The following is a 22,496-nucleotide window of genomic DNA, read 5'->3' as shown; positions in this document are numbered from 1 at the left end:
TTCTTCCTATATTATCCTTTTGCATGTTTGATGTCTCGTCAGTGGTCATAGCGGGCTTTCTTGTATGTGTCCATGTCCCTGGCCCGTTCATTGTAAGCGGTAGCTCTAGCCTTTAGCCCAGCATGGATATTGCCTGTAATCCATGGTTTTTGGTTTGGATACGTTCTTAGTCACTGTGGGGACAACATCATCATGCGCTTATTGATGAAGCCCATGACTGTAAACTCATCAATGCTATCTGATGAATCCCGGAACATATTCCAGTCTGTACTAGCAAAACAGTCTTGTAGCCTCGCATCTGCTTCATCCGACCACTTCCGTAGTGAGCGCATCACTGGTAATTCCTGTTTGAGCTTTTCTATGTAAACAGGATGCAGGAAAATGGAGTCATGGTCAGATTTGCCAAAGGGAGGACGAGGTAGGGCCTTGTATGCATTTCTGTTGGTAGAATAAATGTGGTCTAGAGTTTTAGCGCCCCTAGTGGCATAGGAGACGTGTTGGTAGAAGTGAGGTAGGATGGTTTTAAGTCTCCCCCGTTAAAGTCATCACCCACCAGAAATGCTGCCTCTTGGTGAGCGGTTTCTTGTTTATTTATGGCCCCATACAGTTTGTTGGCTGCCAGTGTGATGTCGGCTTGTGGAGAGATGTGGACAGCAGTGATAATTACAGATGAGAACTCTTGGCAGCTTACAATGAGGTATTCTACAGTACATCAGGTGACAAAAGCAAGAGATTTCCTTTACACTTGAAGCAGCACACCAGTTGTTATTTATGAAAAAACACACTCCACCTCCTTTCGACTTTCCAGAAGCTGCCGTCCGATCCTGCCGCAGCATGGAGAATCCACCGAGTACTGCGTGCATAGCCACGTTTCAGTAAGACATAGAATATTTCAGCTTTTCAAGTGTCTCTGATAAGGGACTCTCGAACTAAGCTCATCCATTTTATTGTTGAGTGACTGGACATTTGCCAATAGAACGGAGGTGAGCGCCGTTTGGTTTTCTCTTCGCCTCAATTTCACCAGGACTCCACCTTATCTCCTGCGTCTATGCCTTCAGTGTTTTGGTAGCCCATGGAACAAAGGAATAGGGTCCGGTATGAACAGTGGAACAGCTGAGTCGGAGTTGAAGTTGTATTTGAAGTCTAAATCGAGGTTAGTAACTATCGAATCTGATGTCCAGAAGTGCTTAGTGGTGTGAACTTTCTGTACAAAAAAAGTAAAGATAAATATGATAAAAGTCACTATATAGCAAAGTTGGGTTGGAACTCGTAAGATATCGGGCTTCTCCTTCAGAGAAGAATACCGCAGTGTACTGTATACCCATATGTATGCCCACCTACTTACGTATGTGTGTGAGTAATTGAACGCGTGTGCACGTACACTATATCTGACGCACCTCCTGGATTTGGTCTTATGTGGCAAAATTTGAAATTGTTTTTTAAATTGGATAAAACTACAGACTCAAGGCAACAAAATGGTATATCATACATTGCATTTTTGAGGAACAATGGGAAAGTAATTTTGCTTTGAAAGTTGATAAATTTGTAAACTCACTTTTGAGAAAATGGACTTTGAATATTTTGGCATCTAGTGAAGAGTTCTTCTTTGCCTACATCCATTCAGCATCGTTCACACCCTCTTAAGCTTTAGCCCCACCTATCTCGTTTCGGTCTCGGACCATTCAGAGCGCACACTTGATGCTCTGGTCGATGATTTGTTTACCTCTGGATAACACGAAAACAGCCTAACCAGCTCTGCTGGCAACAATTTTATTACGCTTTTTTGCGAGTGTTTACTGACACCGGCCATATTCAACGGGTGTTGTACACTTTAGCTTAAGACATGTAGCTAGCTAGGTAAACAATAAACGTAGCTAGGTGAACATCATGTAAGGTCACACATGTAACGTTAGCTAACGAGCCAGCCAGCTAGTTAAACAACAATGAACATTGTGCCAAATCATGTCGTTACTACCCTGCATGAATCTGCTGGGAGCTAACCAACCAGGTTCAATGTTAGCTAGCTAACATTAGGCTCTAATAAGCAAAGCAAACAGTTCTGGGATACGAATAAAGTCATACACGTAACGTTAGCTAGGGAGCCAGCCAGCTAACATTAGCTAGCTAGCTAACAGTACATTTTAGCTTGAAATAAAAAACACTTTCTGTCAAAATTTGAAACATTTAATATCTGAAAATGTAGCTAGCTAGACTATCTTACCCATATACATCATCATGCATGATGGACGTGTCTCCCTGTCAGAGATGGCATGCCACGGTTGCCCTTAGTTTGAAGATGTAATCCGGAAACAGGTGTTTTCTCCATCTCTTTAACTATCCTACTCTAATTTCACGGATTTCAAAACTCGATCCTGCAGAAAGTGGAGATCAACACTTATGGAGCTCCGCTACCTGATATAAAAAAAAAAAGCCACGTTCAACACCGACTGACCAGCTCAAATAGACAAGCTCCTCTCTCGGCATGTCCAGCCTACTCATTACCTCAGCCAATCATGGCTCTGTATTTTAACCAACAAGGCTAGTAATTGAACAATTTTATTCGTATTTACAGATGGCATACATGTTTGTTATTAAGGCACATGAAAGTTCACATGTTCCAGAAGGCATTTCTTCCAAAAAACACATTTTGATTACATTTTTTTTTTTTTAAAGACTCCCCTGTGAAGTAGTGACTTGTGACATAAGCCTAGTTTCCTGAAACGGGTCACATATATACAAAGGTATGTGGACACCCCTTCAAATTAGTGGATTTGGCTATTTCGCCACACCCGTTGCTGACAGGTGTATAAAATCAAGCACACTACCATGCAATCTTCATAGACAAACATTGGCAGTAGATTGGCCTTACTGAAGAGCTCAGTGACTTTCAACGTGGCACCGTCATAGGATGCCGCCTTTCCAACAAGTTGTTTGTCAAATTGGGGAGAAAAATGGGGGTTAAAAAATAATAATAATAATAGATCTGCCCTGTTAGAGCTTCCCCGGTCAACAGTGAGTGCTGTTATTGTGAAATGGAAACGGAAATCATCTGTCCGCATTTGCAACACTCACTACTGAGTTCCAAACTGCCTCTGGAAGCAACGTCATACTTTTGGTAATGTAGTTTATGTGTGTGTTATGACAGGTGCGTGCCATGGACAGCGGTGTGCCTCCCCACTACAGCGACCTCTCTCTCACTGTCAACATCCTGGACGTCAACGACAACACACCCATCATCGAGAGCCAGGGGGGCTACAACGTCAGCATCAGTGAAGTGTGTCACACACACACACACACACATCAGTCAGCCTATACAATCATATGCACGCACACACAAACACACACATCAGTCAATTACATACAGAATAATATACACACACCAAAACACACACACGCATCTATCAATTCAACTTTTAAAGTGCTTCCAAAAAAATAACATCTGAAAGGGATGTTTGCCTGTGTTTAAAAAAAGTAATTAACTCCATTTCGGTCTGAATTTAGTGAAACTACCACCAAACTACTGCAAAATGTAGTTAAATTACTAGTTGAATTACATGTATTGGAACTACTCCCCAACACTGACCCAATGCCTTTTAAGCGTTCTGTCTCCCTACCCTGTCTCCCCATTTCATTCTGTACTGCCTGGATACAAGTCCCCCAAAAATATGAATGGAGGGTGGAATCTCACTCTGCTATAAAAACAACAACAAAAAACTATGAAATATATACAGTACACAGAAAAGATAGTGTATTACGCACATGATGCTGAAAAAGTTATTGTCCATCTATCTGTGTGTGTGTGTGTGTGTGTGTGTGTGTGTGTGTGTGTGTGTGTGTGTGTGTGTGTGTGTGTGTGTGTGTGTGTGTGTGTGTGTGTGTGTGTGTTAGAATGTGGGGGGTGGTACGTCCGTCCTGCGCGTGGTGGCCACCGACTATGACATCGGGACAAACGCCATGCTCTTCTACTACATCACCTCGGGTAACCAGGACCTCACCTTCCGTATGGACCGCATGACAGGTGAGATGACAACCCGACCGTGCCCACCCGACCGTGAGCGCCAGCAGGAGTACCGGCTGACCGTGATGGTAGAGGACGACGGCACGCCGCCACTATCGGTGAGTCAGAGAGGGTCAGAGGTTAGAGGTCAAGGGTGGGAGGGGGTTTGGGGCTGACACACAGAGCTAAGGGAACATGGATGATTTGAATTGGACAGGGTTTTGGTCACTGTGTTACCAGGGTCACGTTTAGTAGGCAAATGTTGCAGAACATAATGAATAGAGCCGTCTACATGTCAGAGAGGCATGCTTGTTTTATCTGAACGTTACACAACATTGTGCCTTGTTAAACACTCCCCTGGACAGTAGCTGTGTAACTTGTGACTTGGCTATAGGTTGTTGAACTGGCTTCAGTCAGCAGTCATATCAGGTGAATCACAGTTGAAAACATGTTGCCCTCTCTTGGTGTTCCTCTGTACTGCAAGCATTTCACCATATGGATGGGCTAGGATTAGCCTGGCTTATTCCTGGTATTTTGAATGAGTCAATAACTTTGAAGTGGTTTCAGTGACCGAATATGATGAAGCTGTATAAAATAAGGAAAACATTTTGAATAAGGAAATATTTGAAATAATATATCAAACTAATATTTGCAAATCATGTATTCAGGCCTCAGAACATGGAGAAAGACTTCAAAACACATTCTAATGCATTTGAAGACAATGTTCACATGGCAATGCTCCCTACTTAAGGAGCTATAAATATAAAGCCTTTATATAGTATGGCATACGTTTATAGATGATTTGTGAAGGATGTACCTGTATGTAGTGCATATTAAGACTTCATGTACGCTATATACATTTTTTTGATTATTTAAAGTGTCCCCATGATGAGTAGCAGGTTGATGGTTTAATCCCATGTGTTCTGCGTTGGCTGATCAGAGGTATATGAACAAGAAGTACACTGTGATACACAGGAAGTGCATGACGATGTGCAATAACAGGAAATCCACGGCTGTGGTGCCATTTTACTGAAAGAGGAAGAAGAGACTTGTTACTTCCTGTTTAGAAACAGTGCAATAGCTCTTCACGTGTTCCTTACCACAATGTGATTTGTCTGAGTGTGTGCATGCATGCAAGCGTGCGTCCTCTATTTTTGCGCAAATGTTGGACTTATATGTCATGTGATCGGTCTTTGTGGTCGCCTATGTGTGGCCTCCGTCTCACAGAGTCTATGATTGACACACTTGGTGGAAAAAGTACCCAATTGTCATACTTGAGTGAAAGTAAAGATACCTTAATAGAAAATGACTCAAGTTAAAGTCACCCAGTAAATACTACTTGAGTAAATGTCTAAAATGATTTGGTTTTAAGTATACATAAGTATCAAAAGTAAAAGTATAAATAATGTCAAATTCCTTATGTTAAGCAAACCATTGTCTTGTTTTTTAAATTACAGATAGCTAGAGGCACACTCCAACACTAAGACATAATTTACAAACGAAGCATATGTGTTTAGTGAGTCCACCAGATCATCATTAGGGATGACCAGAGATGTTATCTTGATAAGTGTGTAAATTGGACCATTTTCCTTTCCTTCTAAGAATTCAAAATGTAACGAGTACTTTTGGGTGTCAGGGAAAATGTATGGAGTAAAAAGTATGTTCTTTTCTTTAGGAATATAGTGGAGTAAAAGTAAAAGTTCTCAAAAATATGAATATTAAGGTACAGATACCCCAAAAAACGACTTTAACTTCAACAGGATCGGTGGGTTCCCAGCAGGACGGTTGAGCTAACGTAGGCTAATGTGATTAGCATGAGGTTGTAAGTAACAAGAACATTTCCCAGGACATAGACATCTGATATTCTCAGAAAGCTTAAATTCTTGTTAATCTAACTGCACTGTCCAATTTACAGTTGCTATTACAGTGGAATAATGTCATGGTATTGTTTGAGGAGAGTGCACAGTTATGAACTTGAAAATGTATTAATAAACCAATTAGGCACATTTGGGCAGTCTCGATACAAAATGTTGAACAGAAAGGTAATGGTTCATTGGATCAGTCTAAAACATTACATATACGCTGCTGCCATCTAGTGGCCAAAATCGAAATTGCACCTGGGCTGGAATAATACATTATGGCCATTGCTCTTGCATTTCAAAGATGATGATACAAAAAAAATACAAAAAGACGTTTTTTTTTTCTTTGTATTATCTTTTACCAGACATGTGTTATATTCTCCTACATTCATTTAACATTTCAACAAACTTCAAAGTGTTTCTTTTCAAATGGTATCAATAATATGCATATCCTTGCTTCAGGTCCTGAGCTACAGGCAGTTAGGTTTGGGTATGTCATGTTAGGCTAAAATTGAAATAAAGGAACGGATCCTTAAGAGGTTTTAAGTAGTACTTTAAAGTATTTTTTTTATATATTTTTTTATTTTTTTTTATTTCACCTTTATTTAACCAGGTAGGCTAGTTGAGAACAAGTTCTCATTTGCAACTGCGACATGGCCAAGATAAAGCATAGCAGTGTGAACAGAAAACAACACAGAGTTACACATGGAGTAGACAATAAACAAGTCAATAACATGGTAGAAAAAAGAGAATCTATATACAATGTGTGCAAAAGGCATGAGGAGGTAGGCAATAAATCGAATAATTACAATTTAGCAGATTAACACTGGAGTGATAATGTATACTTAAGTACATTACACCACTGACTGACACTTGACAATAGAGAAATGTGTCACTACTGAAACACCACTAGATCAGGAGTCCATGGGCCCTTTCTTCAATTGTAAGAAACTCAATGAGAGTTTGAGCACAGTACAGTAGAGCACAGTTCAGAAAAGTAAAGTAGTGCATAGTACAGCAGAGTACAGGACAGTGGGGTAAAGTTTAGTAGAGCACAGTACAGTGCAGAACAGTAGAGCACAGTATAGCAAATTATAGACGTCTATGTCTTGGCCAAATTGATGTCAATGTTTGGGCTCTTGGAGGGCTAGTGCCCCCCCCCTGCTCTCCACTTCTTCCTAAAGTGTGCACTTGTCCACTATCTACATGGTGGTCCTCTGTAGCTCAGTTGGTAGAGCATGGCACATGCAATGTTCAATTGGCCGGTGCCGTAACAGACTCCATAATGGTAAGATACGAAGATGAGGCAACATATACACACATATACAGTACCAGTCAAAAGTTTGGACACACCTACTCATTGCAGGGTTTTTCTTTATTTTTTATATTTTCTACATTGTAGAATAATAGTGAAGACATCAAAACTATGAAATAACACATATGGAATAATGCAGTAACCAAGAAAGTGTTAAACACATCAACATTTATTTTATATTTGAGATTCTTCACAGTAGCCACCCTTTGCCTTGATGACCGCTTTGCCTACTCTTGGCATTCTCTCAACCAGCTTCATGAGGTAGTCACCTGGAATGCATTTCAAATAACAGATGTGCCTTGTTAAAAGTTAATTTGGAGAATTTCTTTCCTTCTTAATGCATTTGAGCCAATCATTTGTTTTGTTACAAGGTAGGGGTGGTATACAGAAGATAGCCCTGTTTGGTAAAAGACCAAGTCCGTATTATGTCAAGAACATCTCAAGTAAGCAAAGAGAAACGACAGTTCATCATTACTTTAAGACATGAAGGTCAGTCAATCCGGAATTTTCAATACATTTTCAAGTTTCAAGTTTCTTCAAGTGCAGTCGCAAAAACCATCAAGCACTATGATGAAACTGGCTCTCATGAGGACCGCCACAGGAATGGAAGACCCAGAGTTACCTCTGCAGCAGAGGATACGATCATTATAGTTACCAGCCTCAGAAATTGTAGCCAAAATAAATGCTTCACAGAGTTCAAGTAACAGACACATCTCAACATCAAGGGAGGTTAAAGAAGGATTTTCAAGCCTTAAGACAATTGAGACATGTATTGTGTGAGTGCCATTCAGAGGGTGAATGGACAAAACAAAATATTTAAGTGCCTTTGAACGGGGCAGTAGGTGCCAGGCGCAACGGTTTGTGTCAAGAACCGCAACGCTGCTGGGTTTTTCACGCTCAACAGTTTCCCGTGTGTATCAAGAGTGGTCCACTCTTGACATCCAGCCAACTTGACACCTGTGGAAGCATTGGCGTCAAAATTGGCTAGCATCAGTGTGGAATGCTTTCTACACCTTGTAGAGTCCATGTATGACGATTTGAGGCTGTTCTGAGGGCAACTTAATATTAGGAAGGTGTTCCTAAAGTTTGGCAAGAACACCGCTTAAAAAAAACATTAATACAATAAAACATTTATCCTAAATGTTTGCAGACAGACTGCTCACCATGTGGCCATAATGGAGGGGGATGCAATCCCATCACCTTGTGATATTTGTAGGGTTGTGGCTTAAGGCACATTCATTATTTTAAAGCATGGGGGGGACAGCATTTTTCAGAGAAAGATGTTTAAAAACAGACAGAACAAATAATTAGATCACTATCTTTCATTGTAATAATAGAACAAATCAAGATGTTCCATTGAAGTAATAGTGTTAAACAAATTACATGAATCCTGCATTTCTTTATTTTCCAACATAAAGTTTAGGAGGCTGGGTTTGGGACAGCCACCTCAAAAGAAATAGCTGTATAAACAATGGCTTTATACTGTATTAATTTAACAATGTGTTTGTTATTGCCTTGGATTGAATTAGAACATATGTTAATAAAATGTCTTAACTGTTAACTGGAGACTTAACTGTTTTTTTAAATATTTTTTTGGGGGGTGGGACAGCAATTTACACCTGTCATGATGTGCCCTAGGGGGAGGATCATCCCCCCCCCCCCGCCTCTCTCTCCACAGTTTTATGACTTTACAACAGGTCATAAATACCTGGTAGAAACTGCCATGCAGTATTGAGAGAGTCAACCAGAACAAAGCGCTTCTCTTAGTTCAAAACTCATAATCCCCAAAATGGGAGAACTAAACAATATTTCTACTTTTGAGAACGTGGGAATGGTCCGTGGACACTTAAGGGACAGTTATGATGAGTGTTTCATTTGGTGCTCCCATGAAGGACAGGGAACACATAACTGTATCTCTTCAAGTGTATGTACATCTCCCAGCTGTCAGGTTTACATCTAAATATTATGAAACGTATGTGATTAAACATGAAACTATTTGTAAAAAGATGTAATGTGATATTAACCTTCTAAATGAGAGTATGGGTTTTCATATAACGTTAACCATATCAATGGCCACGCCCACGTGAGCATAGACATGACTTCGGCGCCATGGAACTGCCCTTTTCTACTCCAGAGTATAAAACCACCCGTGACAAAATGTACATTTGATGCCAAAGAGAGCCACGGTAAACCGGACATCTCGAATGGTTAAGAAGTCAGATAACGCCGGGACAGAGTACCCACTTTGGAATGGCTACAATTCTATGGGCCATCGGAGACCATACAGCTGTAGTTTTGGCTACACAGCTGGAAATGGTTAAACTCTGAGACTATTTATCACTACAGAATAGGAGCTAGAAATCTAGTCTGCGGCTAGAAATTACGTAAGTCTAGAACGAGAATACCGACAACCGCCGAAGCATCTATTCTATGAGAACATTTCCGAATGGTACTCTGAATTATACATTCTCACAAACTACAACCACAAAATACATTGTGACTTCTGGGAAAGTTAACCAGAGACTCTGATGAACTCTACACGACGATCGAGCAACAGAGAAGACAACAACCACATACGGGCGTAAATATATACATTGCACATGAACAGCCGCTCATTCGAGAATAATTGCAAAGGATTAGAATTTCAATGATTATAATTATCCACTGTGTGTAGTGGATACATTCTGTATTTTCTGCTCTTTCTCAGTCCCCACCCCTTGTCTACCAAGCCGTCGTATCAGCTTAGCCCCCTAGGGACTTTTCTATCATTGCTAGTAACCAATATCAACTGTTTGTTTTCTGTGTGATGATTTAGTTTAATTAGTAAATAAATAATTAAGCCAATTTGTATATCGCTGATTCATGATTTTGGCTAGGGTTCGTACAAATATTCAAGGGTTTGCAACTTCCAGTAATGAGAACTGATGAGGCAATTAATAATTAATTAATAGAAGACTAATTGATCAGATATTAAAATATCCGAAGAGTTAAATGCAGAAAATTATAACTTTGTAATCTCGACATTTTCCATGGTGCCCTGAATTCCTAGTTAATTAATGTTTACATGATTCGTTTAATCACATAATAATTAGACCTAGAGAACTGATTTGATATAAATAAGTCTTCACATTTAATGATAGTCCAGACACGACACACCTATTCTGTAAAATCACCCATAATATAATAGGTCCCTCCTAGGCCTACTAGAACAACATGTCCTTGTAGCATTGGGAAACCTGCCAGTGAGTGTATATTATGCTCAGTGATATAAATGACTGAAAACACAAACAGAAAGGTTTAAGAGCGCCGATTTATTATAGAAAAAAATTACATCAGCATTTTATTTCAACATTTTGGAAAAGGCTTTATTTCACATGGTGTTGCCAAAGCTGCAGCTGTTTGGCTATTACACACACACACACACACACACAAACAAAGACCACCAGTGGCTATCACTACCGTAGACACAATCTAAACATCATGTCTGAAATGCCAGTTTAGTCGACTTCACAACATGCTTTCACTGTCCTTCTCTGTCTGACTGTGCTTTGGTCAACAACTTTTCCATTCACTTATGTATACATACAGATAGATAAACATAAAGATAACAAAAAATCAAGTATAAGCACAAAATATGCCAAAGGATATCACAAAACAGTAAACACAACAACACCATGTAATAAGACACGTTGGTCATCTTGGCAGTGAAGGCATTGGGTTGGTTGAGTTTGGGTTACTAGATCCATCTACTACAGTAGAGCCAAAATTGACACTTCTCTTTAAAAACAGACCATCCAGCATAGCAATATATCTCCAATATTTCTTTGACATTGTTAAGTGCAGGGAAGGGTATGGGAAGGAATGAGAGCGAGGAAAGGGATGGAGGGGGGGTTACAGAAACACAGTAATTTAGGTAGTGAAATATATACAAGGGGAAAGAGGAACAACCCAAAAATGGGAAGTTTAGATACATAAAAGTGGGCTTTGGTCTCGTTAGAACAGTTCAGAGAAACACATTTTTAGAAACAATTGTTTAAGGCTGGTTGGGAATGGCCTTAAAAAACTACTGTCAGCCCATGGGTACCTCTTACTACCCTGATCACTTTGGCACAAGCAAATGTGCTGAATATGCATTTCAGAGTCATAGGAAGAGGGAAACATCATAGAAATAAATAGAACACTATGGGCCAGTTTCCAGGACACAGATAACGCTAATGCTATTGGACTAAGAAGCACTTTCAATGGAGAATCTCCATTTAATTTTGTCCCTCTTTTTTAGATTTAGTCTAGTCTTTGTAATTTTGACAAAAATATTACGTCTTAGTAAAAAAATAATTTGATTAATAATTTAGTCAAGTTATTGTCAAAATGAAGAAAACAATGGGCCATTTTAGTCAACTAAATGCTCTTTCATTTTAGTCACATCATTTATATTGCCTTATTAAACTTATACTAAACATAAATCACTGACTTCCATGTGCACAAACATATATAGCTTTGTCCTACAAACATATTTTTATGCATACCATCCTATTCTCAACAGCAGAAATTACTAACTTATATAAGAATTATCTGGCCACGTAAATTCCTAATTCAGGCTACATAGATATTACACACACACACACACACACACACACACACACACACACACACACACACACACACACACACACACACACACACACACACACACACACACACACACACACACACACACACACACACACACACACACACACACACACACACACACACACACACAAAGTCCCAGTGCTCGAGTCACTGGGAGCACATTAACTCAAAATAAAGTTATTTGCCTAGTCAGATATAGGTGTCGTGGCAAGAAAAATTTAGTCAATACATTTTTTGCAGTGCTTTTCTTCCTTTCTTTCTGTGCCACCAAATGTTTGCATATACAGTAGGCTACTGGTAATGTACCAGGGCCACATTCAGTAGCAAAATGTCAGAGGCATGTTTGTTCTACATAGCATATTTCTATCTGAACATTCCAAAAAGTTGCATCCTGCTGAACGCCCCAGTTTGTTAGCTATAGCTAGTTATTGAGGTAACATGACTGAACAAGGTGTAGTCTAAACAAATGGTTAACGGTCTGGTCCGCAAGTAACCTACTTTTAGCAAGGCCCACAATATTCTTTATGAATATAAAATGCAGCCCGCCAACGCACAATAAAAAGAGACAACATAGACCCGGGTCATATCTTTTGAACAGTAAGGGCTAGCATCAAGCGTTTTCTCTGAGGAAAAGAGGGAGACTTGGCTACAGAACCTGCCTATGAAAGGCAGTGGGGAAGGTGGGAGGGTTGCGCGAGACTACAAATTCTAAAAACAGCCTACTTTTCTCTACTCAAGGAAGAGAAGAACGTAGCTAGACTGTAGTTTTACTATTAAACTCAATGCTGCTATTGTTTTGCATTTTGTAAAGCAGCTTGTGTTTCTTAACCAGGAAAACGGTAGCTGACTAGAAGGCTGGTGGTGACTGGTTAGCTACGGGAAATCAAAAAGAGTTGCCTGCGCAATGTGTATAATCGGAGACGGAGCTGGAGCGAAGCCTGTCCACACTCATCACTTGCTCCCCCCCAGCTCACCAGCTGATGTAGGCTGTGTGTGAAAAGAACTGCATCTGTCCTGCTTATATTAATTGTGCTTATCACTGAAAAGTGCTAGATTTGTTCAAAAACTATTGTCCTGTCCACTAAAGAGTCCGATTTTAATCACAGAGATAATGTTGTCGTGTCTCATTTTAGTCAACTGAAATGAAAAATCACTTTCATTCAGTTCGTTTTTTTTCTACGTCTGTTTAGTCAGTCTCGTCAATTGCCACTGAAAATAGGTTTGACAAATATTAGGGGAAAACAAATGTCTAAATTGATGCTTAATCTGTGTCCGGGGAACAGGCCCTATATGGGGGAAATCTCTTTTGGGGAAAATGGCGAGGGAAATGGTGAGGAGCATATCATCAAGAGTCCACAGGAGCTGCTTTGTATCCTCTACAGCCCACCTTGCACCCACACTCCCCTCAGTACAGTCCTGGGACATCAGATCAGGAGCACCTGCTGGTCCTTGAGCTGTCGTCAGTGGTCAGATGGTGCATCACATGCTTAGCGGGCCCCCCACTGCAACACAAGTGTCGAGAACAAATCCCTCCCCCTCTTTGGCCTCCTCCAGTTGTTGTTGCAGGTGGAACATTTATTTTTAGATGAAACTGTTCCCTCCTTCCTTCTCCCATCCATCCATGATGCGGTACACAGCGAGAGAGCTCTCCCAGCACAGAAGGTTGTGAGACAGGCTTCAGGGTGACATGGCAGAGCGAAGATGAATAACTAACCACAAGGAGTTTCTGGGTTAGGGAGCCATTGACTGCTTCTCTCTACATTTGCAGGAAATCAGGAGACTCTAGGACGGGCTCTAGAAAACACAGACGCATACAGTGAGCTCCAAAAGTATTGGGACAGTGACAAATGTTTTGTTGTTTTGGCTCTGTACTCCAGCACTTTGGATTTGAAATGATACATTGACTATGAGGTTAAAGTGCAGACTGACCGCTTTTAATTTGAGGGCATTTTCACCCATATTGGGTGAACCGTTTAAGAAATTACAACACTTTTTGTACACAGTCCCACCATTTTAGGGGACCAAAAGTATTGGGGCAAATTGACTTGTGTAAGTAGTCAAACGTTTAGTATTCCTAGCACGCAATGAATTCATCTAGCTTGTATCTCTACAAACTTGTTGGATGCATTTGGTGTTTGTTTTGGTTGAGTTTCAGATTATTTCGTGCCCAATAGAAATGAATGGTAAATAATGTAGTGTCATTTTGGAGTCACTTTTATTCTAAATAAGAATATAATATTTCTAAACATGTCTACATTAATGTGGATGCTACCATGCTTACGTATAGTCCTGAATGAATGAATAATGATGAGTGAGTAAGTTACAGGTGTACAAATATCATACCCCCAAGACATGCTAAACTCTCACCATTACAATAACATGGAAGGTTAGCATGTTTGGGTGTAGTATGATACACTACATGACCAAAAGTATGTGGACACATGCTCGTCGAACATCTAATTCCAAAATCAAGGGCATTAGTATGGAGTTGGTCCCCCCTTTGCTGCTATTAAAGCCTCCACTCTCCTGGGAAGGCTTTCCACTAGATGGTTGGAACATTGCTGCGGGGATTTGCTTCCATTTACCTACAAGAGCATTAGTGAGGTCGGGCACTGATGTTGGGCGACTAGGCTTGGCTTGATGTAATCATTGCGTGCTAGGACTATGGCACCAAATACTAAACGTTTGACTACTTTAATATACATAAGTGAATTTGTCCCAATAGTTTTTGGTCCCCTAAAATGGGGGGACTATGTACAATAAGTGCTGTAATTTCTAAACAGTTATATGGATGAAAATACCCTCACATTAAAGCTGACAGTCTGCACTTTAACCTCAGTCATTGTATCATTTCAAATTCAAAGTGCTAGAGTACAGAGCCAAAACAACAAAAAATGTGTCACCGTCCCAATACTTTTGGAGCTCACTGTACACACACTCACCAAGAGAGGGAAGTTAGTTACTGCATCAGATACTGTAAGTCGGTCTGTTGTAATATTGGTTTGCTTAGGGAACATTTGTAACTGATGAGGAAACAAAGTCTTTGTACATAAATGTTTCAATACTTTCTCAGTACTTTGCCAACACAGTCCCCTTCAAAATAGATAAACAATACTGCACATTCTGTACAAGACACAAGCAATTCTACAGACAGTCTGCATTTCATAGAATAAGACGAATAAGATGTGTCAGTCAAAAGCAGAACCAGAAAGAGGTTCTAGACCAGTGTTGTGAAATACTGAAAAAGAAAGCGGAAACTATTGATGCTAAAATTCCACCGAGTTGAAGGTCAGTGTGGGCTATTATTTTTAAGCAGAAAACATGAAGTGAGCCTGTGTTTGTGTGCGTTAGAGAATCAGCTGTGGAACAAGCTTTTATATCTAAGACAGGCTTAGTGGCCTAAGACAGGCCCTCTCTCCTCTCTCTGTTCCGCCAAGACTTGGCTACCAGGAAACCGGGCAATCCACCTCGGAATGCCGTGAATGTCTGTACAGGTTCCCCAGGAATAAAGATTAAAAAAATATGTTGATCAAAGGAGCTCATGTTCTAGACTATGAAGATGGAGAGTGGCTATCTGAAATTGCACCCTATTTCCTATGTAGAAAGCACTTAGGGCTGTGTGTATGGTTGGGGTAGGATGGGACAGAGGGGTCAAATGATTGTCTGTCAGGTGTGAAAGTAAAGCTGATCTGAGTGATAAATGACAGTAGCAGACCTGGGTTCAAATACTTAAGCTGAGCATGATTGAACTTGCCTGGCTCAATTGAACCAGAAGAATAGTTGCAAAACTGTGAATGCTGCTCATCTGGGACTCCAAGTAGGCTATAGCAAACACTTCAAATATTTGAAAGATTTTGAATAGTATTTTAACCCAGGTCTGGACATTAAGAGGGTGAGAGGGGGAGGAGTCAGAGGAGGTAAGTGTTGTGGAGCAGCCATGCTCTATTCAGTGGGGACTGGGAAGTGGGAATGGGGAGTGAAACTGGATTTGACTTTTGGTGCATACCAGTTTCCTTAGTCCCGTCACACTAAAGCCAACTGTGTGTGTGTGTTTTAGCCAAGACTTCCTTCATATGCTGGTTGTTGCATGCTCTGTGCTGTGACAGGCGTGTAAAGCAATGGTAAGCTTATATTACGTCAGACCTTGGTTGCGTTTGTGTGGAAATTAAAATGACAGCAGTCAACTCTTGTGCAATATCAATAGGTGGCTGTCTGCTTCTCTGTGTCAACATCTATGTGTATGTACTTGCATGCGTGTGGAAGGTGGCCATTTGTGTATAAAAAAAATAAAAAAGCGCTTTTGGTGCAATTTTCACAAGTATGTAGTAAACTCTTGTTTCAAAACTCTAAGCACAACACACAAAATCATACAGTCACTTTTTCACCAAAGTTAATAAGTGTTCCATCTGGAAATACATGTTTCACATTGCAATACATCTTCATCTAAAGTAAATACCTTTCACAAGGCAATGCTCACATTACTTTAGATATCATCCACAGGGATGTTGGTTGATGTTGACTCCAATGCTTCCCACAGTTGTGTCAAGTTGGCTGGATGTCCTTTGGGTGGTGGACCATTGTTGATACACACAGGAAACTGTTGAGTGTGAAAAACCCAGCGGTGTTGCAGTTCTTGACACAAATCGGTGCACCTGGCACCTACTACCATATCCTGCTCAAAGGCACAAAAATCTTTTGTCTTACCAATTCACCCTCTGAATGGCACACGTACACGATCCATGTCTCAATTTTCTCAAGGCTTAAAAATATTGACAAGATCAGAGATGTACTGTATATAACAAATCAAAGTGTATTGGTAGTGTACACAGATTAGCAGATGTTACAGCAGGTGCAGCAAAATGCTTGTGTTTCTAGCTCCTAGAGTGCAGTAATACAATATCAATACAAACATGCAAATAATACAGAAACTCCAAAACATCCCCTATATAGTAAACTGAGAGGGGGGAGGGGGGGGGGGTGGTGGTAATGGACCATTGGCCAATACAGTACTGTAATATGGTGATATATTTTCCATTTAAGTAGCAGACAATTTTATCCAAAGTGACAACAGTCCACACATTTTGGTGTGTGACTCCATTTTGGTGTGTGACTCAAACCCACAATTCGTGTTGCTAGTGACACGCTCTTGTGAACTGAGCCACGTACATGACCACTACAATACATAAGTACAATACACAATTACAATACAGGAAGAAAATGCATCATTGCCATCCACATGAGCGTACCACCCTCCTTCAGGCCATGGATAAAGCATGCAATGATTTCAATACAGACCTACAGTACCAGTCAAAAGTTTGGACACACCTATTCATTCCAGGGTTTTTCTATATTTTTACTGTTTTCTACATTGTTGAATAATAGTGAAGACATCAAAACTATGAAATAACACATATGGAATCATGTAGTAACCAAAAAAGTGTTAAACAAATCAACATACAGTGGGGCAAAAAAGTATTTAGTCAGCCACCAATTGTGCAAGTTCTCCCACTTAAAAAGATGAGAGAGGCCTGTAATTTTCATCATAGGTACACTTCAACTATGACAGACAAAATGAGGAAAAAAAATCCAGAAAATCACATTGTAGGATTTTTTATGGTACACGAAGGAGTGGCTTCGTAAGAAGCATTTCAAGGTCCTGGAGTGGACTAGCCAGTCTCCAGATCTCAACCCCATAGAAAATCTTTGGAGGGAGTTGAAAGTCCGTGTTGCCCAGCAATAGCTCCAAAACATCACTGCTCTAGAGGAGATCTGCATGGAGGAATGGGCCAAAATACCAGAAACAGTGTGTGAAAACCTTGTGAAGACTTACAGAAAACGTTTGACCTCTGTCATTGCCAACAAAGGGTATTTAACAAAGTATTGAGATAAACTTTTGTTATTGACCAAATACTTATTTTCCACCATAATTTGCAAATAAATTCATTAAAAATCCTACAATGTGATTTTCTGGATTTTTTTCCCTAATTTTGTCTGTCATAGTTGAAGTGTACCTATGATGAAAATTACAGGCCTCTCTCATCTTTTTAAGTAGGAGAACTTGCACAATTGGTGGCTGACTAAATACTTTTTTGCCCCACTGTATGTTATATTTGAGATTCTTCAAAGTAGCCACCCTTTGCCTTGTTGACAGCTTTGCACACTTGGCATTCTCTCAACCAGCTTCATGAGGTAGTCACCTGGAATGAATTTCAATTAACAGGTGTGCCTTGTTAATTTGTGGAATGCCTTTGAGCCAATCAGTTGTTGTGACAAGGTAGGGGTGAGATACAGAAGATAGCCCTATTTGGTAAAAGACCAAGTCCATATTATGTCAAGAACATCTCAAGTAAGCAGAGAGAAATTACAGTTCATCATTACTTTAAGACATGAAGGTCGAGAGAATGCCAGGAGTGTGCAAATCTGTCATCAAGGCAAAGGGTGGCTACTTTGAACAATCTAAAATATAATTTGATTTGTTCAACACTTTGTTGGTTACTACATGATTCCATATGTGTTATTTCATAGTTTTGATGTCTTCACTATTATTGTACAATGTAGAAAATAGTACAAATAAAGAAACATCCTTGAATGAGTAGGTGTGTCCAAACTTTTGACTGGTACTGTATGTCATGCTTGGATTCGCCATGCCAAAAGGTTTTTCGCCAGGTGCATGAACAATGTGGATATTTACTGCGATTTCGATGAGAACATATGGCCAAATGCTCAAGACAGGCTTGATGCAAACTAGTAGTGCCTGCTAAACATTGTTTCTTTCATTCTTTCATTTGAAAGATGTCTTCAATGATGACACATGGGATAGAAATTATGGAAATTATGTTCAGTCAAATTTATGGGTAAAGCAAGTGTATTGCCTAACGTGAAAACAGTGTAGACATGGTGATTTACAGAACTGTAGCATACTACATTCAAACGTCAATTTTGAAACATGTATCTTCATTTTTTTTGTTATTGGATTCATGTATTGTTAAAATAACACAATTGAGAAGCTAACATTATGTTGTGTTTTGGTGCTTAAACCAACTCATTATATTTCACAGTAATATTGCATTTTGGATCAAAGGTTGTGTTGAAAGAAGTCTACAAACAAAATTCATGTACTGTACAACAAACGTTTTTGAACGCAAGACTGGCTGCGTTACAAGTGATACTTGTGAAAATAGTACCAAAGCGATAAATAAAGATTTATGGCCTGTGTGTGCATGAGCATTCATGCATTCGTGCGTGTATGTGTGTGTGTGCATGCATGTCTGTGTGTTATATCCTGTGTGTATGCGTCTTACCCTGTTCTGGGAAGAACACGACTCCGTGTGCGGGAGGAGATAGGGGGGTGCCAGGGTCGGACAGAAGCAGGTGTCGGCCTGTCTCTGAGGACTGCCTGGTCATGATTTGAGACACAGTCCTGGTCTTAGCATGGCCCGGGGGTGAACCCCCCAGAAACACTGGGTTCTCATGGCCCGCAGCCTCACTGAGGAGAGACACACACAGGGGAGAGGAAATAAACTACCAGATAGATGTATACAGAAAACATATACCGTATTGTATCGTACACAACTGCTATCCGATACAGATAACTTCTTATACATATTGGATTAAGTGTAAACTCCCTCTGTGCAGTGCACTTCATCAGTCCCAATTCAAGTACATTATTTTTACATTCCTCCAATTGTATGAGTCGGTGAGTGCACATGTACAAGTTCTCAAGACATTGCATACTTATATCAACAGTTGACTGTACATGAATACATACATACTGTACATAACAGTGTGATTACCACGTTTGTATCTGTGTTATCAACAGTGTTATGGAAGTGTGTCTGTGGTTAGTGTTAGCCTAATGTCAGAGGGAAGCCATAGCTGGCGTCTGGGCTGTGCGAAACTCAACTCACCTGTCCATTCTCACCAGCTCGTGTGCACCTGGGAGGGGGGAAAGGGAAATGGCCCATTATCAGACAACAAAGCAACGTGCTAAATCTATGCATGTTTATTCCCTAACGTCATACTTGCTAGTGTAGAGGAAATGAGTTTAAGAGCTGAAGCTGTGTGTGTGTGTGTGTGTGTGTGTGTGTGTGTGTGTGTGTGTGTGTGTGTGTGTGTGTGTGTGTGTGTGTGTGTGTGTGTGTGTGTGTGTGTGTGTGTGTGTGTGTGTGTGTCTTTGTTACTCACGTCGGCTGGACTGGGCAGATTGCCTTTGCTTGTACACTAACACCAGGATGAGGGGCAAAGAGAGAATAGCCATGATGCATGCAGCTGTGGCCAGGCCTGCAGTCACTGACCCTGAGGATACCGTAAAGAGACCAGGGGCAAAATTAACCTCAAAGAGCATTTTACTTAGCCTGATGGAACCAGCCTGATCGCTGTGTCCACCATTTTATTTCCTTTCTATAATCAGTCTAAACTTCCTCCTCATTGAAACAGTTTGAGCCTGTAATGAGGGGCTATATTTAAAACTAACTGGTCTGTGGCTGGATCTCTTTCAACCAACCAGAGGACAGCCTAATTCAACGCACATGTCTGATTTTGTACTAAACCCACCCATTGTTTCTGAGAGGATGCTGATTGGTCCCTTTATACCAAACGCCCATCTTTAGTCTGCAAAAACACTACAGTGAAAACGATAGTATTTATACCAACTCATTGGCCTTGTGGTTAGAGTGTCTGCGCTGAGATTGGAAGGTTGTGAGTCCAATCCCTGGTCGAGTCATACCAAATACTATAAAAATGGGACCTGATGCATCTCTGCTTGGCACTCAGCATTAAGGAGATGGATTGGGGGCAAGGCCATGCAATAGACTAGCGTCCTGTCCAGAGAGTGTACTTGTCCATCAAGCTGCCTTGCGCTACAGAAACAGGAGATGGGCTCCTGCCCTATGAGCCATTCCGTCCCGCACAAGTTACTTAATTACTTATATATACACACTATATAGCCTTTTTTCGTATGGGCAGGTGACTCCAATAATCAACTAATCATGACCTTCAGTTTAGAATGCAATTAGTTTAATCAGCTGTGTTTGCTAGGGATGGGGAAAAAGTGTGACACCACTCCGGCGCCCAAGGAATGGAGTTGCCCTGTGCTAGAGGCAGGTACAATTGTATTTCCCTGTGCTAGATGCAGGTACAATTGTCCATGTGAATAAAGTATACCTTCTGGTGGTTTGATGTCCAATTGAGTGCATTTCGCCTCGTCGCTTTTCCCTACAGAGAGATGAGGCGACATACAAGACAGTTTAGCATTTTAAAATGTCATGATAAGAATGGACATTGACTCGTAGTTGCACCGTGCACACACACACACACACACAAATATTAAAACAATTGACAGACATGTGAATTCAAACACACGCAGAAACTCAAAACACACATTTTCTCTCTCTCTCACACACACACACACACACACACACACACACACACACACACACACAGACAGACTTACAAGGTGTGATAGTGAGAAAGACGTGGCTATGCGTCCTCTGCACCACCTTGCCATTGTTTATATCCAGGGAGAGGCAGCAGTAGCGCCCTTGGTCAGATTCGGTGACGAGCTGCAGTTGCACCCAGAAAGACTCTTCGCTTGACCCGTACTGTACCCCCCAAGGAAGCGCCGCACGGGAATAATTGCCCTTGTGATTGTGGGCGCGGGGGTGCACCTTGTCATGGCAATGCTCAGCTGAGTGGGGGGTGAAGAGCCAGCTTTGATGCAGGCGGTCCAAGGGGTGCAGCTTGGCACCTCTCTGGGCACAGAGCAGGGTGACGTTGGCACCCTTCTCGCAGATGTAGGAAAGGTGGGGGGCGGTGACAGTCAAGCGGGTGTGAGGATGGGCCACGTCTCCATTGGCTGCAGAGGAGACAGAGTGGACACTTATTGGTGGGAGCACTTGTCAACTGACAAATTAGGCACTAGTTGGTTAAGCAAAGAACTGGGGTATATTCATTAGTGAGAAATGAAAACATTTTGCAACTAAATGTTTTTCATTGGACTATTTCAGGTACGTCCCTCCCTGTTTCGTCCCATTTGGTAAGGGTAGTCACATCATCATAGAAGTTGTTTCAGGAAGAAACAGTGCCTTCAGAAACTATCCTTGACTTTTTACACATTTTGTTACATTACATGACAAAGCTAAAACAGATTTTTGCAACAAAAAAATGTATAATTCAAACTGAAAAACCTTATTTACATAAGTATTCAGACCCTTTGCTGTGATACTCGAAATTGAGCTCAGGTGCATCCTGTTTCCATTGGTCATCCTTAAGATGTTTCTACAACTTGATTGGAGTCCACCTGTGGTAAACTCAATTGATTGGACATGGTTTGGAAAGGCACAGACCTGTCTATATAAAGGTCTCACAGTTGACAGTGCATGTCAGAACAAAAACCAAGCCATGAGATCGAAGGAATTGTCCGTAGAGCTCCGAGACAGGATTGTGTCGAGGCACAGATCTAGGGAAGGGTACCCAAAAATGTCTGCAGTATTGAAGTTCCCCAAGAACACAGTGGCTTCCCTCATTCTTAAAAGGATGAAGTTTGGAACCACCAAGACTCTTCCTAAAGCTGGCTGCCTTGCCAAACTGAGCAATCGGGGAAGAAGGGCCTTGATCAGGGAGGTGACTAAAAACCTGATGGTCACTCTGACAGAGCTCTAGAGTTCCTCTTTGAAGATGGGAGAACCTTCCAGAA

At 40.9% G+C, this 22,496-nt stretch overlaps 2 protein-coding genes across 2 annotated transcripts in view; one reads left to right on the top strand and one right to left on the bottom strand.

Moving 5' to 3' along the window:
• The window catches only part of LOC120017357 (cadherin-23-like), a 659,988-nt gene that overhangs the window by 524,617 nt on the left and 112,875 nt on the right, over window positions 1–22,496 (top strand). The window contains exons 35-36 of the mRNA XM_038960107.1: window positions 3,146–3,274; window positions 3,889–4,116. Coding sequence (XP_038816035.1) covers window positions 3,146–3,274; window positions 3,889–4,116 — 357 coding nt within the window. The remainder of the gene's footprint in view (window positions 1–3,145; window positions 3,275–3,888; window positions 4,117–22,496) is intronic.
• vsir (V-set immunoregulatory receptor) overlaps window positions 10,464–22,496 on the bottom strand; it is a 30,357-nt gene continuing 18,324 nt past the window's right edge. The window contains exons 2-7 of the mRNA XM_038960230.1: window positions 21,255–21,656; window positions 20,966–21,016; window positions 19,988–20,098; window positions 19,711–19,738; window positions 19,105–19,289; window positions 10,464–13,597 (exon numbers count right to left, since the gene is read on the bottom strand). Of these exons, the coding sequence (XP_038816158.1) occupies window positions 13,560–13,597; window positions 19,105–19,289; window positions 19,711–19,738; window positions 19,988–20,098; window positions 20,966–21,016; window positions 21,255–21,656 (815 nt within the window). The 3' untranslated portion in view covers window positions 10,464–13,559. The remainder of the gene's footprint in view (window positions 13,598–19,104; window positions 19,290–19,710; window positions 19,739–19,987; window positions 20,099–20,965; window positions 21,017–21,254; window positions 21,657–22,496) is intronic.

The sequence above is a fragment of the Salvelinus namaycush genome, chromosome 22 (genome assembly GCF_016432855.1).
Source record: "Salvelinus namaycush isolate Seneca chromosome 22, SaNama_1.0, whole genome shotgun sequence".
NCBI classification, from domain to species: Eukaryota; Metazoa; Chordata; class Actinopteri; order Salmoniformes; family Salmonidae; genus Salvelinus; species Salvelinus namaycush.
This window is presented reverse-complemented; position numbering and strand designations above follow the sequence as displayed.